Source organism: Pipistrellus kuhlii, unplaced genomic scaffold (assembly GCF_014108245.1).
Source record: "Pipistrellus kuhlii isolate mPipKuh1 unplaced genomic scaffold, mPipKuh1.p scaffold_m20_p_11, whole genome shotgun sequence".
Taxonomy (NCBI): Eukaryota; Metazoa; Chordata; class Mammalia; order Chiroptera; family Vespertilionidae; genus Pipistrellus; species Pipistrellus kuhlii.
The window spans coordinates 45,508,308-45,529,141 of NW_023425416.1; the positions used below are offsets into that span (position 1 = coordinate 45,508,308).

At 57.4% G+C, this 20,834-nt stretch overlaps 1 protein-coding gene across 5 annotated transcripts; it reads right to left on the reverse strand.

The window, feature by feature from the left end:
• Positions 1-10,494: 10,494 nt before the first annotated feature.
• Positions 10,495-20,101, reverse strand: XIRP1 (xin actin binding repeat containing 1). 5 transcript variants are annotated; one of them, XM_036431915.2, is made up of 3 exons: positions 19,940-20,100; positions 12,246-16,299; positions 10,495-12,173 (listed from the first exon to the last, which is right to left on the reverse strand). In XM_036431915.2, exons 2-3 carry the CDS (start codon positions 16,293-16,295, stop codon positions 10,872-10,874), a joined length of 5,352 nt encoding a protein of 1,783 aa, XP_036287808.1. In that variant the 5' UTR covers positions 16,296-16,299; positions 19,940-20,100; the 3' UTR covers positions 10,495-10,871. The 5 variants fall into 5 exon arrangements, with proteins under 5 accessions (XP_036287808.1, XP_036287810.1, XP_036287807.1 ...); XM_036431917.2 differs by having other exon boundaries at positions 12,246-16,296; positions 19,940-20,099; XM_036431914.2 differs by having other exon boundaries at positions 12,246-16,359; positions 19,940-20,099.
• Positions 20,102-20,834: the final 733 nt, after the last annotated feature.

The following is a 20,834-nucleotide window of genomic DNA, read 5'->3' on the forward strand; positions in this document are numbered from 1 at the left end:
ATAACAGGGGATTGCAGTGAGCAACAGGACATGGCTTGCACCAGATTTTCGGTGTCACTGTTCCGAAAGCCATTGGCATAATTTACCGAGGGAGAACCTTCTAGCACCTCTGTGCTAGGCAGCCCTCCCAGGCTCCCTCAGTTCTCTTCCTCAAGTCCCAGTGCTCCCCCAGGCCTGTCTTCCAGGCGATGAGGGAAAACTGGATCTGCTTTCTGTAAAACTGTATCCTCTCTCCTGAGAGTCTTCTATTTTTTTTAAATTATGTTTTCATACCTTTGATAAAATTCATATGTGTGCATGGTTAAAAATATCCAAACGGGCCGAGACCGGTTTGGCTCAATGGATAGAGCGTCGGCTTGGGGACTGAAAGGTCCCGGGTTCGATTCCGGTCAAGGGCATGTACCTTGGTTGCGGGCACATCCCCAGTAGGGGGTGTGCAGGAGGCGGCTGATCGATGACTCTCTCTCATCGATGTTTCTAGCTCTCTATCTCTCTCCCTTCCCCTCTGTACAAAATCAATAAAATATATATTTTTTAAAAATATCCAAACGGGAAGAAAATGAAAAGTTAGGTCTTCTTCCTTCGGCTCACCCTTGGGCTCTCTACTAGAGGCACTATTAAGAGATTTTATTTTTTGTTTTTGTTTGTTTAGTCTCTTTCCAGAAACAGTCTATGTACACTCACACCTCATCCTACTTGACCTACGGGGGCCATTTGTCCCGGCCCTCCCTGCCCCTCCCTCCCTCTCTCCTCCTTGGACACATCTCTGACACTGGGCCCTGACGCAGCTCTCTGTCCTCCCAGCTCACCCATCGCTTCGCTGGAGGATCCTTTCCCGGTTCTATTTTTCTCTCTCACTCTCTCAATATCAGATGACCCCAGGGCAATGACTTCCGATCCTTTCCTACCTATATCCAGCCCCCCAAGTGGCCCCTTCTCCAGCCCTGGCTTCGCATATCAGATGACCTGTGCTGGGCCAGTTCACTCGATGCTCCAGACCTAGCCTTCTCCTCCCTGCTCAGTGCCTGGGGGCTGACCTGTATGAGCCAATGGGTGACACCCTTGCCCTTTGGCTCCCTGTGGGTTTGACCACTGGCCAACTCAGACACGCGTTTGGAGGCGGGGAAGGAGCGTGAGGTGAGGATATGGGGTCTCCCTGTAGGGTTGCCATGGACTGGCTGCACTCCTCCTCCAAGGGCCGCAGCTCTTGTCAGTGGGCAACAACGCAAACTTGTAAATCAAAAATAAATCTCCTTCCTTGGATGAAATCACACGGGTTTGGATGTTGTCTTCTCTACTCTGCGCCCTCTCTCTCTCTCTCTCTTTCTCTCTCTCTCTCTCTCTGTCCCCAGGTTCCAGCAACTCCCACCTCGTCCCCTTCGGATCTATGGCCTGCCATTAGCCCCGGGGTCCTGCATGGCCCTCCCGTTTCCCTGTACCCTGCTCCGCTTCTGCAAAGAGTGCTTTTATTAAGCCCTTCTCAGATTTCTCAACCCGAGTGCGCCGGCTGTTCCCCTCTGGGACCCTCCCTGCTACACATTCCAAACAGCTCTCGTATTTCTGTCATCCCTGAACCCCTGACCCACAGAAGCAGCTCAGACTCCTGACTCCCCACCCCAACTCCCTAACACCGCTCCTCCTCCCACAGTCTTCCCTGGCCTGGGCAAAGACACCTCCGTGCTGATTGCTAAACAATCGCTCCCGACTCCTCTTTCTCTCACAGGCACAGCTGTCCTATCAGCAAATGTTATCAGTTCTGCTATCAAAATACAGCCATCCAGAAGCACATCACTGCTTGACATCTTCCTTCACCCTCGTCTAGCCACTGTTGTGTCTCCCCTGGATGACTGCAGCCGCTTCTTCCCTGGGCTCTCGGATTCCACCCTTAACCCTTCGTCTTCTATCTCCACACAGCGGCCAGAGGGATCCATTAAAGTCAGATCAGCCAAAACCGGTGTCGGCCTGCAGACTGAAGGGTCCCAGGTTCGATTCCGGTCAAGGGCATGTACCTCGGTTGAGGGCACATCCCCAGTGGGAGTTGTGCAGGAGGCAGCTGGTGGATGTTTCTCTCTAATCGATGTTTCTGACTCTCTATCTCTCTGTAAAAAATCAATAAAATATATATTTTTTAAAAATTAAAAAATTAAAGTCAGATCAGGGCCTTCTTTGCTTAAGTCCCGCCCCTGGTCCCCCCTCCCCCTTCACTATGAAAGCTAAACCCTACAGAGGCCTTCATGCCCCCACTCCTTCCCCCCCCCCCCCCCCCCCCTTCCCAACCTGACCACACTCCTTTCTATCACTCTGACCCTTGACCCTTGTGCTTGGACTCCCCACTGCTCCTCACATTCCAAGTAAAATCTTGCCTGGGGCCTTTGCTCTGCCGGATACCGAAGTTCTCTCCCCTCGTTCTCTGCTTAAATGTCAACTTGTGCAAGAGGCCTTCCCTGACCATCCCGTCTAAAATAGCATGACCTCCCGCATTTTCTGAACTCCTCACTCCCATTCCCTTCACAGCACTCACGTATGCACACCTCCGTGACCCGCAGGATTCACTGCTCTAGCCCCAGTGTCTGCAAGATGCCTGGTACGTGGCAGGTGCTCAATATGTATTTGTTAAATTAATATATATCTTTAAAACGTCACAAGGCGGGGAGGGGCATGGACAGGAGGTCAGAGGATGCCCCCCTGTTTTGTTCCCCCAACACTACAGCTTTGGCCCCTACACAACTGCCTCGTTCTGTTCCACAAGGTTCGGTATCCCAGGGCACCGAGTGCCCTATACGTCATTTAAGGCGGCTTCCAATCTTGGGTATTCCACACAATGCAGCTACGGATCATCGTAGGCATTTATCCTTGTGCTCACATCCCTTGGATAAACCCCTATGCGTGAGCAATCGGTTGGGCTAAAGGGGTATGTTCCTTTAAAATTCTGATCCGATGGCTAAGCTGGAAGGCCCAGCCAGTTCCCCCCCCCTCACCTCTCCTCCCTCCCCCTGCCCACCTCACCTCTCCCTCCTGCTGGCCCACCTGCTCCAACATCCAGATCTTGGTTAACATGGACCCATACATTTGTGTCTAATTAGCATTTCTTTTCTTTCTTTTTTTAATATATTTTATTGATTTTTTTTTTTTACAGAGAGGAAGAGAGAGAGAGAGAGAGAGAAAGTTAGAAACAACGATGAGAGAGAATCATTGATTAGCTGCCTCTTGACACCAACCAAGGCACGTGCCCTTGACCGGAATCGAACCCAGGACCCCTCAGTCCGCGGCTCTATCCACTGAGCCAAACCGGTTTTGGCTAATTAGCATTTCTGATTTATGGGAGGAGCGGAGCCTCTGGTCCTAGGAAGCTTCCCCTGCCTCTGACCTGCCCGGACTGGGCTGAAGACGGAGCCTGGGACCCAGCCGGCCCGGCGGCCCCGCGGACCACACCAGGGCTGCGCTCTCCCTGTCTCTGCCCTTTCCTGCCTCCCCCACAAGCATCTGATTCCTGGAACCCGGCGCGGTGACCTCACACCAGTGACTTCACGTCCGGGACCTTCTGGGAATTCTCAGCAGCACTTTTTCCTAAGAAACCTAACGGGGTGGGCGGGCGGGGAGGAGGAAAGACGGGCGTCGGCGGGGTGGGGAGCTTGGGGCTGGAAGAGAGGGGCGCGGAGCCAGCTTCCTGCTGGCGATCAGGGCGGGTGGAGCCGGCAGGGGCGGGTGGCCCGGGGGCGGGGGGTGGGGGGAGGGCGCGCGGAGGGGGGGGGGGCCCGAGGGCGCCTTCGAGACCTAAGCACCCGCCCCTCCTCCCCCTGGCCCGGCCCCCTGGTTCCTGGTTTGGGGCCAGGGGGCTCTCCCCGGGCGCCCCCAGGCTGAGCCTCCACTAGGGTTTTCTGAGAAGTTAGTTAGCTGGCTTCTAACTTGGCAGCTCTGCCAAAGGTGGGGAGCAGGTACCAAGGTGGAGAAAAGCGGGGTGAGGGGAAGGGGAGGGAGGAAGGGGGTGTTGATCTGCAGATCCTAACAGTCTAGTGAGGGAGAGACACACAAAAGCGAAAGGTTACAACCGGATTATCTAAACTACAGTATTTCAGGAGGAGGAGCGTTCAAAGGACACTCTCCATGGCTTCGGCTTCCTTGAAGAGGTGGCCTCAGAGCTGGATCTCTGAGACCAAGTCTCCAGGGTGGACAGTCAGGGGGTGAGGCCCGCCAGGCGCCAGCAAACCCAGGGCTGCGTATGGTGATTGTAAGCCTTAGACACTCTTGCCTGCATGGGCTCCTATCTCCGTAAAGATATTTTTTTAAAACTATATTTTACCAGCTTGTGGTATAGAGATACATGTGTTATTGTTATGTATTAAAACATTTTCTTCTACCTAAAAGTTCTTTTTTTTTTTTTCTTCTGATTTTAAAAAAAGGTAAAATAGCCCCAGCTGGTCTCAGTGGATAGAGTGTGGGCCAGTTCCGTGGTCGGCAAACTGTGGCTCATGAGCCACATGCGGCCCTTTGGCCCCTTGAGTGTGGCTCTTCCACAAAATACACGGCCTGGGCGAGTCAATGTTGAAGAAGTGGAGTTATAAGAAGTTTAAGTTTAAACATTTTGGCTCTCCAAAGAAATTTCAATCGTTGTACTTTACTGCAGTGTTTTTCAACCTTTTTTGGGCAAAGGCACACTTGTTTCATGAAAAAAATCACGAGGCACACCACCATTAGAAAATGTTAAAAAATTTAACTCTGTGCCTATATTGACTATATATAAAGTAATTCTCTTGAATAGGAATCAAATAAACACAAAGAAAGTATTTTATAATTACTTTATTATGAAATATTAAGTAAACAAAATAGTGAAAAATTATAAAATTCTTGTCTTGTTTGCACCTACGGCACACCAGGCAACATCTCGCGGCACACTAGTGTGCCGCGGAACAGCGGTTGAAAAACGCTGCTTTGCTGTTGATATTTGGCTCTGTTTGCCGACCACTGAGCCAGTGGACTGAAGGGTCCCTGGTTGGATTCCGGTCAAAGGCACATACCTTGGTTGCAGACTCCATCCCCAGCCTTGATCCTGGCATTTGTGGGAGGCAACCAATCAATGTCTCTCTCACATCAATGTTTCTCTCTGTGTCTCTCCCCCTCCCTTCCACTCTCTCTAAAAGTCAATGGAAGAATGTCCTCGGGTGAGGATTAACAAAATTAAATTTTAAAAGAAGGTAAAACATTTCACGGGCACTTAAAAATATGGTTGGTCTGCCGAAACCGGTTTGGCTCAGTGGATAGAGTGTCGGCCTGCTGACTGAAAGGTCCCAGGTTCCATTCCGGTCAGGGGCATGTACATTGGTTGCGGGCACATCCCCGGTGGAGGGTGTGCAGGAGGCAGCTGGTCGATATTTCTCTCTCATCGATGTTTCTGGCTCTCCATCCCTCTCTCTTCCTCTCAGTAAAAAAGTCAATAAAATATATTTTTCAAAAATATATATGGTTGGCCCAAAACATGCCTGCTGTGCTCAGTGAGTAAGCTGGCCCTAGGCAAAGCCAGCCCGTAGGGAACGCACCTAGAAGGCAGGTTCTCACGGGAGAGAGGTGGAGAGAGGCAGGAAGCAGCTGCACCAGGGCTTTGCCTGGCGATCTGAGGAGTGTGGGTTCCACGGGAGAGGTGGTGGGGAGCTGCTGTGGGGCAGGGCTGGAGGACTGACAGTTTGGGGCGGCACTAGGAGTGGGGAGAACATTGGGGGGGGGGGGACAGGGACACAGCTGGGCTTGCCCCTCTGCCCACACCCCTCGTGGAAAAGGAGAAAAGGAGAGAAACTGGATGTGCCTCACGGCTTTGGGAAGAACACGTGGAAGGCCCTGCACTCATAGCACCGCAGGGAGACTCTGTGCATCCTTATAGGCCTGTGGGCTCTGCGGTGGCTCCTGAGGCATCACACACACACTCCCACCACCACCACCACCATCCCCAACCCCGCTGCTGGAGGTACCCCTCCAAAGCTCCATTCCCATTGGGCCACTTTTCGGCACCCCATGGCCTGGCGGGCAAAACCACAGTCCTCTCCTGGGCATGTCAAGGGTTCAGAATGCAAAAAAAACAGACTGGGTTTTCAACATCCCTTACAAGTAGAACACTGTTCCAGAACCTCTCCGGCTACACATTTCTCAATCCCCAGTAACTCCACTCCCTGTGCCGCCCCCCCCCCCTCTCCCAACCCCCGCCCACTCCCCAACCAGAAACAAAACAACACAAAAGCTACAGTTACCTTCTAGTGCAAGCACGGGGCTTCCTCCGGAGCAGACCAGGCCCAAAGCAAGGACTGGAGCAGTAAATACACTCAGAGGGAGAAGAGCAGCGCTCAAATGACTCTTTGAAAGAAAAACCTTTATTTATTCATTCTAAAACGTGGATTGAGCACCTACTGTATGCTTTTGCACCGCGCCAGGCACTGGGGCTGCAGCAATAAGCAGATGGGAAGTGTTTGCATGGAGATGATATTCTAGTGGGGGAAGACTTGACTGAGTAGGTGGCACTTTGCAAAGACGGCCACACGTCTTCTGGAACTCTGCCTCTTCCTCATCAGAAGGTGGTGTCTAGTATCCTTTCCATTCCGTCTAGGCAGACGGGTGACTCATGTGTAGCCAACAGAAGGCGGCAGAAGTGATTCTGTGTGACTTCGGAGGCTAGGTCATAAAAGGCAATGCAGCTTCTGCCTCGTTCGCTGGGACACAGACATGCCTCAGGAGCCTTGAGATGCAGGAAGTCCTACTACCCCGAGCCTGCCATGCTGGGAGGCGGCCCTGGTCACATGGAGAGACCGTGCATGTGTGTCCTGGCTGACATCCCGGCTGAGGTCCCAGCCAACGGCCAGCATCAACTGCCAGACATGTGAGCGAGTGAATCTTCAGATGTTCCCAGCCCCTCGCTGTCCAATCACTCCCGCCTTGGAGACTTCCCAGCTGCGGCCCCACACACATCGTGGCAGAGAGACAAGCCATCCCACTGTGCTTTGTCCAAATTCCTGAGCTACGGAATTCATGAGCATTATAAAATGGTTGTTATTTAAGCCACTGAATGTGAGGTGGTTTGCTATGCAGGAGTAGTCTGAAGAACACCGACAATAAGCAAGTACATAAGCAGGATAATGTTATATTGTGATGACGGGTCCTCAGGAAAACATATTGCAGTGTGATGATTTGGGGGAAAGCCTCCTTAAAATGGGGGACAGGAAAGGGGTAGGAGGGGGAGGTAGGGGAAATATGGATCAGGAAAGGCCTTTCTGGAGAGACATTTGAACTGGAGTCCAGTCACTAAAGATCTGAGAGAAGAGCCTTCGGGGTAGATGGCACAGCATGTGCAAAGGCCCTGAGGCAGGAATAAGCTTGGTGTGTTCTGTGAAGGTCAAAAAGGCCAGTGTCACTAGGGGGGTGTGGGTGAGGAGGAGAGTGGGGGCAATGAAATGGAGAGTAAGACAGAGGCAAGTCATTCTGCTCTCCCAGGGGCCTAAGAAGTTAGATTTGCCAAAACCGGTTTGGCTCAGTGGATAGAGCATCGGCCTACGGACTGAAAGTTCCCAGGTTCGATTCCGGTCAAGGGCATGTACCTTGGTTGTGGGCACATCCCCAGTAGGGAGTGTGCAGGAGGCAGCTGGTCGATGTTTCTCTCTCATCGATGTTTCTAACTTTCTATCTCTCTTCCTTCCTTTCTGTAAAAAATAAATAAATAAATAAATAAAATAAAAAAAAATCAAAAAAAAAATCAATACAATATAGGAGAAAAAAAAAGTTAGATTTCAGGCTGGTGTGCTGGGAAGCCAGTGGAGGGAGGTGTTATACAGGAGCCACTTGGTCTGCTAAGCGCTTGGTCAGAGCTTTGGCTGCCTGGCACGTGGATGACAGCATGCAAGGACAGACAGGGTGAAGGAAGGAAAGACCACTTCCCAGTAAGAGGTTACGGCGGTGGTCGGCGGACCAGGGGATGAGGATGGTGCCTGAGACAGGAGGATGGTGGCAGTGCCCATGGGGCTGGCAGACAAACTCGGGCCACAGGCAGGGGCTGGGAAGGGAGGTGGGTCCCGGGCGGAGCCGCGACCGTGGGTGAGGACCGGAACCGGCATCCCTCTGGAATCACAGAGGGAGGGAGGGAGGCCCAGAGCCAGGCGGGCCGGGACAGCGCGTACTGGCGTCCGGAGTCTGCCTGGGAGCCAGCCCCTGGCGGCGCGCCGGCCAGCGTCTCCGGGCAACCGCCGCCGCCCGAACATTCCGAACCCGGTGGCCTGGTGACGTCATCGTCACCTTGGCGACCGCGGGTGAGCATGCACCCCCCTCCCCGGGCTCGGGGCGGGGCCTGGGCGGGTTGTGCACCGCCTTTGGGAGGGGAGGGGAGTGGCGGGGCCCAGGCGGCGGCGGCAGGTGTGGCGGCAGGTGTGCAGGGGGCTGGGCGAGGCCTCCCCGGGCGGCCTCCGCTGTCCTGGGTGCACGCAGCCGCCCACGTGATCACCACTCATCCCTCCCTCCCTCCCCACACCTCTCTTCCCCCATCCCCCCGCCGCCGCCGCCTCCAGCCGCGAGGACCGGCTCTTCTGCCTTCCTTCTCCCACCACCCCAACTAAGTGACTGCCACCCTCTTCTCCTGGCCCACCCGGCTTTTTATTTCCTTTCACAGTGTCATCGCTCTCCTCTAAAACCATCCGATCCGCTTATACTACAGTGTCTGCCCTCTTGAAACCTACGCTCCAGGAGGTTAGTTAGGGATAAATTCTCTCTCTCTCTCTGTTCTTAGCACCCTGAAGGGGAATCCAGCATGAAGTAGATGCTCAATAAATGTTATTCGGATGAATCGGTGAACGCACGTCATCACTTCATTCATCTGTGTGTTCATTGATTTGACATTCACGCGGTGCCTTCTAGGCACTCTGGTGATGAGCGCTAGAGATACTGAGATGAGCAAGACAGGGACTCCACCTGGAGGTGAGAAGAGATATGTTGAAGCATATCATGACAATGTTAAACGTGAACATAATTAATTCACGTCATCTTCACAATAGTAGCTCCTATCACTGTGCCCACTTTAGAGGGGAGGCGCTGAGAACAGCCACCCTAAAAGATGCTGGGCCCTACAACCAGGTGAGATGCCACAGAGGACATGAGAGGGAGACGGGTGCCAAGGGGCCCGTGGAGAGGTGGGCATCAGGCTCAGGCGGGTAGATTTGGTGTCTTACTGCTCCCCTACAGCGGTTTCCCACCAGTGACCGGCTCCTTCCAGGTCAGAATTCCGCTGCCCTGGGGGAGCCCCCATATCAGCACAGCAGGCAACGAGCAGACTGTGAGCGCATGGAGGGCTGAGCCCTTGGCTGCTGGAGGTAGGACAGGAGCCTGCCTGTTCAAGTGCAGGTTCCCACATAACCTTGGAGGGGCCAGATTGGGGGTGGCAGACAATCATAGCTGTTAAAGCCCCTTCCTGCAGAGGGCTCTCCAGGAAATCCAGCAACGAGCTCCCCACCGCTGGGTTTTTGCATGTTCTCTTCCCTCTGCCTAGCATGCAGCTCCCCCTGATTCTCACATAACTGGCATTTTACTCTTCAGATCCTAGGGTGTGTGTGTGTGTGGTATTGTTGTTGTTGCTGTGTTTGACTGATTGATTGATTGATTGATTGATTGATTTCATTAGAGAGGTCTGTCTTGGCCAAGGCCTCTAAGGCAACCACCTATCAATGTCACATTGTTATATTCTAAGACCTCCGCCCCAGAATGGGAGAGCGGCCCAGTCAGGTGCGTTGCTCTGACCCAGTGTTTCCTATCCATGGGCTCTGTGTGCTCATTCTGGAAAGTCAGTACCTTGTGAGCAGGGCCCATTGGAACTCACCTGCTGCTGGACAGGCCTTGCGGGCAGCAGGTATTCACCGAATCCCTCTGGCTTCTCCTGGCATGGAGTTCTCCTGGCATGAGGCTCTCCCTCCTTTCCAGGCCTGACCGGGCCACGCTGCCACTCTGGAGCAGCATCTGGTCAGCTGCCATCCAGGAGGATGTCCAAGAACCACCAGGGGGAGGCCAGAGGTAGAGGGTCAGCATTGCGTGTATGTGTGTATGTGTGTATGTGTGGGGGGGGGGGCGAGAGGAGTGAGGAGAACAGGGGTGTGGGCAGGCTTTCGTGGGTACCAGCCAAGATGGTAGAAGAAGAGTGGCTTCCAGCACTGCTGTTGCCAGGGAAATGGGGCACCTGGAGGTTGTGGCTATTTCCCCTCACAGTGGGGACCCAGATGCACAAATAGTCAGACACATGCAGCAGAGAAAATAAAACTTGGGTTTATTCAGACTGTTTCCTTCCCATTTGGGTGCCGAGTGAGGGGCAGTGGGGGTGGGAACGCAGAACCTTTGGCTTCTAGGGGCATCACTGATTGGCGACATTGTCTATGCCCTTTGGGCTGCCGGGATGACCCTCTGACCCGTGGAGATGGTGACGGAGGGCTGCAGCAGGGCCCTTCGGGAGCCCTCAGCCTGATCCCGAACACAGCCCCATCCAGCGTCTAGTTGACCCTGTCCCCTCCGGGACTTAAGGCACAGATGGCTGAGAACATTTCGACTCCTAATAGAAATAAAGGCTGAGGGTGGCAGGTCACTCCGGGGACTCCGGCTGGAGCAGTGGCGTGCAGACTCATGGATGTCAGCGTGCCGGCCAGTCCTGTGTGAGGTGTCTGCTCACATCACCTCCACAAACAGCGCGAGCCCCCATCCTACACCTGGGCCCAGCCGCTCCGTGGGCCTTTTCCCAATCTTTCTCCCTTTGCAAGAACGGGGCCTTATTGAGGGAGCTGACGAGAGAGGCCCTTTCCTCCTGCCATCCTGTGTGCAGGTCGGAGGCACCCACCTCAGTTCCCAGGGCAGGTGGGAGGCGGAGGGGCTCACTGGGCTGCAGACTGGGAGTGGCCGCTCAGCTCGGCCGGGCTGTGCAGGAACGGCTTTAGCAAGGGGGAGGCCTGGAGCCCGAGGTGGGGACCTGGGCCCCCCGAGGGCTCTGCCTGCTCCGTGGCCATAGTGGAAGGTGTGAGGAGGGCGTTCCCGCACTGGCCCGCCTCCGTGTACTGCTCAGTCCCAGTTCTCATGGCTTCCCAGCGCTGGGAGCCCCCAGGCCCAGTCTGGAGCTCCAGGACACTCTTCTGGGCCCCTGGCAGGGTGCCGGCTGAGGCAAGGGTAGGCCCGGGCTGTCCAGAGCCCTGGGTGACCTCTATTTCCCCGGCCTTGGCCCGGATACCTTTCTGGTGGAGGGGGGCCTGGCTCACATCCTGGGCCAGGTGTGTGCTTTGCACTGAGACAGCTGGGCTGCCCCCGGGGCTGGGAGCCTCTGGAAGTTTCCTTGCGGCTGACTTAAAGGAGATGAAGGTTGGGGAGGAGGATGCATCTCTGCTAGAAGGCGAGACTGGAGGGATGCCTGCATCTTCTCTCAGTGTCTCCATCCTCCTGGTGGAAGGCGCGGGTGAGTCTGCTGGACCTCTGGTCTCTGTGTGACTTTTGACCTTGGCTTGACTCTGGACCTCAGTGTGGCACGTAACCTCAGGTTGGCTCCTAGGTGCAGTTTGACCCCTGACTTTCTCCCCTGAGCAGTTGGGCCTGGCTCCACTGCTGTCCATGACACTGACCTTGTAGGCACCGTGGTCCTCTAGGGGACCTTGGGGATAGCCCCGGGTGTTAGCCTCGGGCTGGAGGCCGGACATTTTGCTGAGGGCCTTGTGCACAGCTTCCTCGATGCTCAGCAGCCTGGTCAGGGTCTGTTTCTTCAGCCGGGAGAGCTCCATGCTGACCCTCGTCAGCTCCCCAAAGGCCTGCTCCATCGAGGCCTCAGGCTTATGGGGGGCAGCAGGAGCCTGAAGGGCCCCTTCTAGCTGGGGCACAGCCTCAAAGATTCTCCTCAGCGCCCCCACGTCCACGCTGCTCGCAGCCTCCTTCTCCAGGGCTTGCACCTGGCTCAGGAGGTTCTGGAGCTCTTGCGGGCTTCCCTGCTGAGTCTCACAGCTCTCAGGGGCCCCCTGCTGGGAACACTCCATCAGCTTCTCTCCTGGGGTGCCGGGGCCGTGCCGTGGTGAGGTGGGGTCACTGTTGAGAGCTGAGACCTTGGGGGGCTCAGGGCTCTGGACATTGCTGCCCATAGCCTGACTCTTGGTCGGCCCAGGGGCCATGGTGCTGGGACCATGCTGAGGGCCAGGCTGGCTCTGACCACTGGAGAATCCAGCCAGAGATGCATGTCCCTGGCCTGTAGTGGTGGGGACCTTGGCTGGCGGAGGCGTGGCTGCCTTTGTCTCACCCTGTTTGTATTTTCCTTGCGAGGAGCTGGGAGATGGAGCTGAGGGCTTGGGCAGCCTCTGAGGAGGGGGGATCTGGCCTAGGTGTGCAGGTTTTGGGGGCAGCTGGGGCTTCTTTCTTGGTGGGAAGGTGGGCTCCAGATTTGGGGTCTTTGTTTGTGACTCCCCAGGGCTTGTTTGGCCGGCAGGGCTGGAGTCCTTATCGCGGTGGGCTTGGGACGGGAAGTCAGGTCCTGTCACAGCAGCTGGGAGAGGAGGAGGAGGATCAGAGGCATTATGGGAATGCAGGCCGTCTCCTGCAGCTGGAGGCCCAGAGGTCAGAGTGTAATGGGCTGAAGAGGCAGCCTTCAGGGTGGTCTCTGCAGCTTGGGGGCTGACTTCGGCCATGGCTTTCTCTGGAGGCCCCCAGGCTCTCTGTGTGCAGCCCCCAGGTTCTTCCCGGCTTTGCCCAAGACTCTGACCTGGGCATTCGTGGAGTGGGCTGGAAGCCTGGGTCAAGCAGACAGTCTCCCCGCCCCTTGGTGGGTGTTCCCTCTCAAAGGGCTGAACACTCCCAGGTAGGTCACAGGTCCTCACGGGGTGAGCATTGTAGACGCCGTCCTGAATAGTCACCCGCCCCCCAGGCAGCCCCGTGGGCAGTACTTTCTGTTCCCCACTGACCTTTTTGGGGGCTGCTGGGATCCTGGGGTCACCTCCAGCCGTGGGCCTGGTGTTGCTTTGAGCAGTCCCAGTGGCAGCGGCCAGTGCTTGCGGAAGACCATCCTGGAAGGGTGTGGAGACAGCTCCAGGGGTGGGGCCCTGCTTGGGCTTGTTCAGCACTTGCTGTTGCAGGCTTTGAGCCTCCGCTGTCGCCATCCGAAGACCCTGCATGGTGGCCTGGAGGTCTGCTGCCCCGGGCCCTGGTGATGTCGTCGATGCTCCTTTCGACTTTCCCAAAGCTTCCGCCCCTTCCTGCCCAGCGCAACAGTCTTCTTGCTTTTCTTTGCCAGCCAGCAGGCTTCTCTTTGCAATGGTCTGTGGGGTACCAGGGGCGGCCCCTGGGCCTCTCAGGTGCCCCATCTCCATGCTGGGGTCCAGTGGGGGCACGTGAATGATGCTCTCCGTTGCAGGCAGCCGCTGGGCCTCCTCGCTGGCTGGCACCGGAACTGGGTCAGCCGGTGGCTCCCACCGCAGGCTGTGCAGGCCGCTCAGGTCTCCTTTGTCTATGCAGCTGGCCAGCAGCTGCACACTGCTCCTCTCGGGGGCCCTGCTGCTGAGCCAGGGCTGCAGGGAGTAGGCAGTCAGTGAGACCAGGCCCTGCTCTGTCTCCTGCATCACCAGCCCAGTCCTCGCCACGGAGGTGCCCAAGCCACATGCTAGCAACTGCTGGAACTCTGGGTCCAGATCGTCCACATTCCCGCTGCCTCCTAGAAGCCTCATGGGCCTGAGCCGGAGATGGCCCGCGGGGTCCTCCTGCACCAGCAGCCCCTGCTGGTCCACGTCTGGCCGGCTCAGCACTAGGCGGACAATCCTGGGAAGCTCGCTAGATACCAGCTCCTCCTTCCATATGTGGGGGGGCCCCTGTCCTGGGCCCGGGAGCACATACTTGGCAAGGCAGAGCTCCCCTGGCCCTCGGGCCTCCATGAGGATGCCCCCACGGTGCAGGATGCCAGGCGTGGCGTGCAGAGTCCGCAGGGTCCCCTGGATCGCAGTCTCCTGCCTCTTGGGTACCGAACCTGACGGGCCCACTGGCTGCTCTTCCTGGAGGTCGCCCCCACGGATGCTCTCGGCTGCCAGGGAGCCCATGGGGCAATTCTCAAAGAGCCAGGTGAACTTGTGCACCGAGCCCACAGGGATGGGCTCAGGGATTGCCCTTGACCCCTGGTCTTCCCTCTTGCCCGCATCCAGGCCCTGGAACACCTCCTTCTGACGAGACACCTGCCCTGAAGGAATCTCCACGTGGCTGCAGTATCGCACAGGTGCTCTTCCACAGGGACCGCCTGACGCCCGCAGAGGCTCGATCTCAAAGACATGTCTGTCTGTCTGTCCTTCTCCGGCCCGGACCTGGCAAACCTGCAGGTGCTGGTCCCTGGAGCCTTCTGGCCTGTCCAGGGTTTGGGGCACGAACATCCAGGTGCAGGACTGCGCCTCGGCCTTAGCTGTGGAGTCTGTGGCCTCTGACCCCTGCTTCTCTGCCAACTCACTCATCGGGCACGTCTCAAACAACCACCGGATGGTCTGCACGTCACCCTTGGGGGCTGCCTCCGGCTGGGGCCCTGCCTGGCTCCTTCCTTCCTCTTCCTGTCGTTCCTGCCGCTCCCGCTGGTGGATTACCTCCAGGGGCTGGGTTTCAAAGAGCCACCGGGCGGTGCTCACGTCTCCAGCCACCACTTCCTGCCGGGTGATGCCCCGCACCACGTCGATGGTGCTGGGGCTTCGGCCCAGCTGGTCCAGAGGCTGCGTCTCAAACATCCACCGGTAGCCCTGCACATCGCCTCCGACCACCTGCTCTCTGCTGACCGAGGTCAGGGCGTGGAGGTGGCCTCTGCCGTCCTGCACGGCATACACCGGGGACCCCGTGTCCTGGGCCTGCCCAGCGGAATCCGTTCCTGCTACTTCGCTCCCGTTTCCGGGGGTGGAAGGCTCACCCTGCCCGATGCTGTCCAGGGGAAGGGTCTCAAAAAGGTTCTTGAAAGTCTTCACGTCCCCCTTCACCCCATCCTTCTGGGGGGCGCTTGGAGGGAGGCATAGTGCCGAGAAGCTGTCACTGGACAGATGCGCACACATGAGCCCCTCTCCCTGCCCGGGGCCCACCCGCTGCAGGTGACCCACTTGGACCTGGCCTCTGGGGGTGTCCTGGGGCTTCATCTCAAACAGCCACAGGGTGGAGCGGACGTCCCCAGGGACTACTTCCTCTTTGGGCGGGGCCTCCGCCACAGCCTCCTCCTCCCCCTTGAGGGTGTCCAGCGCTCGGGTCTCAAACAGGTACCGCTGCTGCCGGACATCTGGACCCGGGGGGAGAAGGTCTGGGGACGGCTGGAAGTCCTTCTCGTCCACCAGGATCTCGCGGATGGCGTCCAAGGGCTGCGTCTCGAAGATCCAGCGGGTCGCGCTGACGTCGGGCCGGGCCCCCTCCTCCAGGGAGATGCCCCGGATCAGCCGCACCTGGCTGGGATCCCGATTGATGGCATCCAGAGGTCGGGTCTCGAAGAGCCAGCGAGCTGACCTCACCGCGTGGCTCTGGATCTCCTCCCGGCAGACGGCCTTGACCTCGTGGATGGCGCCTTCGGCGTCCCGGATGGCGCACAGCGGCTCCGTCTGGAACAGCCTCACCGTCTTCTTCACGTCGCCCTTCAGCTCCCGGATCTCCGAGCGCAGCTCCAGGGGACTCTCCTGGGCGGAGGGCCGGGAGCCCAGGCGGTCCAGGGGCCGCGTCTCGAAGAGCATCCTAGTGCCCTGCACGTCGCCACTGGCCTCAGGCTCCTTGGCGGGCGCCTCCGGGGCCCGGGCCTCCTCGGTCTGGCCCGTGAGCTCGGCCAGCGGCTTCGTCTCAAACAGCCGTCGGGCTGCACGCACGTCCGCTCCCGAGGGCGGAGGGGGTCCGGCGGGCTCCTGGCCCGTGCCGCCGGCAAAGGAGCCCTCCTCAAACCTGCGGGAGGTGGCCTGGACGTCCCCGCTGGGCACCGGCTCCCTGGCTGCTGCCGGCTTCTCGTGGTCCCCGATGGCGTCCAGCCGCCAGTTCTCGAAGATCCAGCGCATGCACTGGACGTCCCCCTCGGTGGGCTCCTCGGCGCCCAGGACCTCGGCCAGGTCCTCGGCCACGGCCTCCGCCAGGTTCTTGCGGAGCTCGGGGTGGATGTGCCTGTAGAGGCGGCGCAGCTCGTTGGCTTGCCGCTGCTGGTGGAACTTGGCGAAGGACTCCTTGGGCGGGGGCAGCGGCAGGTCCTCCGGGGCCCGCGGCGGCTGCGGCGGCGGAGGGAGGGGCAGGTCCTGGGCCGTGGCCATCGGGATGGTGGGTGTGGGGGCCACCTGCGTCTGGGTGTTGGACATCCTTCTGAAGAGAAGGGCAGAGGTGAGGATGGGCTGGGGCCTTAGGTGGGAGGGGGGCTGGTTGCTGGCGGGAAATGGGAGGGAGCAGGAGGCCATGTCGCCACAGCAGGTCAGAGTAGGGCTGTGGTGACATGGCCTCTCCCAGACTTCTCTTGGGTCTCACTCTGCCACCTGCATGCTTGGCGTGTGACCAATCTTTTTAAAAAAAATAATATATTTTATTGATTTTTTTTACAGAGAGGAAGGGAGAAGGATAGAGTTAGAAACATCAACAGAGTGTTAGAAACATCGATCCCCCTACTGGGGATGTGCCCGCAACCAAGGTACATGCCTTTGACCGGAATCGAACCTGGGACCTTTCAGTCCGCAGGCCGATGCTCTATCCACTGAGCCAAACCGGTTTCGGCAAGTGTGTGACCAATCTTAAACTTAGGGCATATGGACCCATCTTACTAAGATGGGTCCAGGCTTCCCAAGATTCAATCACCTGAGCAAGCAAGACATTGCTGGCTAAGACATTGCTGTCCTTCAGCCCCACAAAGGATGTTCAGGCCTCCAGCTGGCTAACTGGACAGGCCCCATTCTCACCTTCCTTTACCAAAATCAGTTTTTTCTGGCGGAGTCCCAGGGGAGTGGCCTGAGGAAATCCTGACTTATGGGATCCCAGAGAGGAAGAGGCAGGTCCCTAAACAAGTGCCTAGGTATTTCCCATAGAGAAGAAATTCTCTCCCATAACACCAGAGGGCGCGCTTGCCACGTTCACTGAGAGTCTTGCCCAACTTCCACCTAGGCTTTCTACTCACTGTCCACCCTTTCCCAGGCCCAGGGGGCCCACAGCCCATGCTCCAGCGGAAGCAGTTAGAGGCTCACCAGGTATCTCATGGTTAGGCAGAGCCAGATCCTGAATCCCAGGTAGGGGTTTCTGTGCTATACCCAAGACTCAGAGGTCTGAGCCAGGGAAATCCCGAGGGCCTTCAGACCCAACCTTTCATAATTAAAGATGAGGAAACTGAGGCCCAGAAAGGGTCAGATCTTGGTGAATGAATAACAGGCAGTGCTGGCCTAGGGTTCCTGGACCCTTTTGAGGCCTGGCTCCCAAGAGATTAGAGGGTAGGGGGTGTAAAACTTTCCTGTCGGCTGTGATGCCCCTCTGTTCCCCAGCAGACACCCTTAGAACAGTGAGGGTGACACCTACAGGGGAGGTGGGCAGTGGGACCCTCTGCAGAGACCGCCCTGCCCCTTGCTCATGGAGACTTGGTCCCAACTGTGTGCAATGAGCCAGTATCCACTCCGGGGTCCTCTTCTTTCTCTGCCCATGTCAACCAGGTTCCACCATGGCGTTCCCACACCCTTCCCCTCCAGCTCACCCCTGCCCCCCTTCACGGCCTCCCACCCTTCCAGCCCTTCTCTGGTCTCTGTCCTCTGTGTCTTATCTGTCTTGTGACAGGTGAACTAACAACCCCCAGAAGCCCGTCGGAAAAGAATGAGAAGCATGTGCCCCTCTTACCGCCCCTGACCCATGGCCCTGCTCCACGCTGGATGCTAAATATAGCTGAGGGCCTGGCCTCGGCAGCGCAGCCCTGGGCTCCAGACGGAGGCTCAGGCTCAGCCAGTGGGACCCTGGGGGCCTGGGCCCATCTCATCTCCTTATCTCCCCTGGGATCCCTACCCCCTTAGCTAGTGGAAACAGACATGTAACAAGTAATTACAGTGCAGTGTTTTTGCATTTTGATAAAAGTTTTAAAGGGAAGAAGGGCTGGCTCCTGGGGAAGGAAGGCAATGCCATGGGGTAAAGCTTTGTACAGGTTCCAAAGCGACAGCAACTTTCCTTCCTGGTAGCATAGATTCCTACCTTAACCTAGCCAGGCCCCTGGCCTGCAGGATGGCCGGTGCTGGGGCCAGAAACCCTTCATGGACAAAGGGGCATGGGGCTGATTGGAGGGTCAGGGACAGTGGCCACAGGTGGGGGAAGGGTTTCAATTCTCAAAACCACTAGAGCAGGCGGGCACTTTTGGGCATCCCCAAGGCAGAGGCTCCTGGATATAGCTATCTGAGCGGGGAACTGAGGTCTACTTGTCACCCTCTCCCCTTACCCCATCCTGTCCACCAAAGTCATCAGAACCCTGAGGGATTCGAACTCTGATACCTGCCACGTGAGTCTCATCACACGTTCTGGGGTCTCTGAGTTCTAATGAGGACCCCCTGCCAAAGGCAAACCATGCCTGTCCCCACCCCTTCTCCATCCTGTCACCACCAGTGTGGCCTGAGCAGATGGCTTGTGCAAGGCCAGCAACTCCACCCCTCCCCCACCCCCAGGAATCTCCAGAATCCCTGCTATGGCCCCAGACAGAGTCCTGGAGTCCAGGGACGTCAGCCCCGAGGACTCCCAGAGGTCACTGAAGCTGAGGACAAGCTCTGTGTCCAGCTATTGTGGGTTCAGACAGGGAAACTGAGGCCCAAAGAGGGGAAAGGTGCTGCCCCGGTAGGCTCCGCAAAGCAGTCGAAGCAGGTTTCCGAACGCTTGGCTTCCCCACGCCTGCCCCTTCCTGGAGCTTAAGTTTCTAGAAGGCGGGGATGGGGGTTGGGGAGGGCAGAATTCAGAACTGGGACCAGATTTGGTGTGCGGGCTGAGCCCCAAGCAGTGTCCCAGAGCTTGGCCTCCTGGGGCTGGCCAGCCCCTCAGGGTGACCCCACCTCTGTTCCCAGTGTGCCCCTCCTTGGCCCAGTCCCTCTGCAAGTCTCCACTTCTGGCAGACTCAGACCTTGTCCCCCACCCTGTGCCCCTCCCCAGATCTGCCTTCCCCCAGGGTGTTCCCCCTGGGCGGGATGATGGCCTGGGGCAGAGTCTAGGTCTTGCTATGTGGGGAGCTGGGCACAGGCCAGCCCTGGGGACACTCCTGGGGCCAGATATGCCAGGACTTTCACCCACAACAACTGGGCACCGGACTTGTCTAGCAATGCGGACCCGCTTCCCACCCTCCACCCGTGTGCCCTCCCACCACCTCCCCTCTCCCTCTTTCCTTCCCTCACGGGGCCTTCCTGGGAGGAAGCCCTGAAGCCCAGGGGGCTCCATACTTGTATTTTAAAGAGTGCAACTACAGGCCACTTCCTCCTGGATGCCTTTCTGGATTTGTATCCGACTGGTAAGAACCTGTCCCTTTTGTTGGCCCAGGCCTGTGGCCGCCGCTCTGAGAGCTCCCATGGGGCTCACGTCAAATCTCCCTTAAATCTTCAGAGATCCCTCCACTCTCTTACATCCAGATGTACGGCCCCTCGACCTCTTTCTTTCTTTCTTTTTTTTCCTTTCTTTTTTAAAAATATATTTTATTGATTTTTTTACAGAGAGGAAGGGAGAGGGATAGAGAGCTAGAAACATTGGTGGGAGAGAAACATCCATCAGCCGCCTCCTGCACACCCCTTACTCTGGATGTGCCCGCAACCAAGGTACATGCCCTTGACTGGAATCGAACCTGGGACACTTCAGTCTGCAGGCCGACGCTCTATCCACTGAGATAAACTGGTTAGGGCTCAACCTCTTTCTGCCACCCCGAATGCCTGCTGTCCTGAGAGCCATCCCAAGGGTCCAAAGGAGACCCCAGCTGGCTAGCCAGCCTTGCCCTGAAAGACCCCGCCTCTGTACTCACCCGCTGGTCCCACTTGGCTGGTGGGTGCTTGGGGTCTGTGCAGGTGCGGCCCAAGGGTCTGTCCTTCCTCTCAACCTTCTAGCTCGGGGCTGGTTCTACTCGGCTGAATCTGTGAGGTGCCTTCTCGCTGCCCTGGCTCCGGGTCTCTGTCCCCTGCCAGGCCCAGCAGCTGCCTTTATCTTGCTGGCTGGGGTGGGGGTGGGAGGGTGGAGGGGAGCGGGCGGGAGAGGCTAAGTTCGGAGTATGAAGTGGTTCAGTTATTTTTAGGGCTTGTGGAAGTCACTCTTCCATCCTGGGGAATCGGTTACATGTCCTTTCTGGAAGGTGGTGGGGGGATGGGGGGAGGCGGGGAGGAGCAGTGAGGGCACAGCTTCATTCATCCAAGTCTGATCTGAGGACGGGGCTCCATGACTCAGCCGCGGGGTAGGGTGCCTGTGTCCCAGACTATTTTGAGAAAATGAATAAGGGGTGGGGGCAGTGACACCTGGATGGCTCTGCCTCCTAGCCCCATCAGCCCCCCACCTCCCTACTGTAGACTGACCTCTGACTATTCCTGATGGGTGTCTGTCGGGTGCCTGGAGACTGGAAGCTCCAGGGCAGGCCTGGCCCCTCTTCCTCTTTTCCCTTCTCCCCATTCCCTCTGCACTAAAGATTCCTCTCTGTGTCCATTCCTCCCCAGGCCCCACGGCTCAGGTCTGCACAGCCCTGAGCACAGCTGGATTCTGGGAAGAGGCGTCTGAATTTCCAGGCCTCGGCTCTTTTTGAGGTCCCTGATTTATCAAAGAATTTCCACAGACGGGTTCTGTGGTTTTCATGGCAGCTTATCTGGGTCCTTGTTTGCCTTTGGGCTCTCCCTCTGACTCAGGGCCCAGGTTTTCAGGGAATGAAGGGGAGG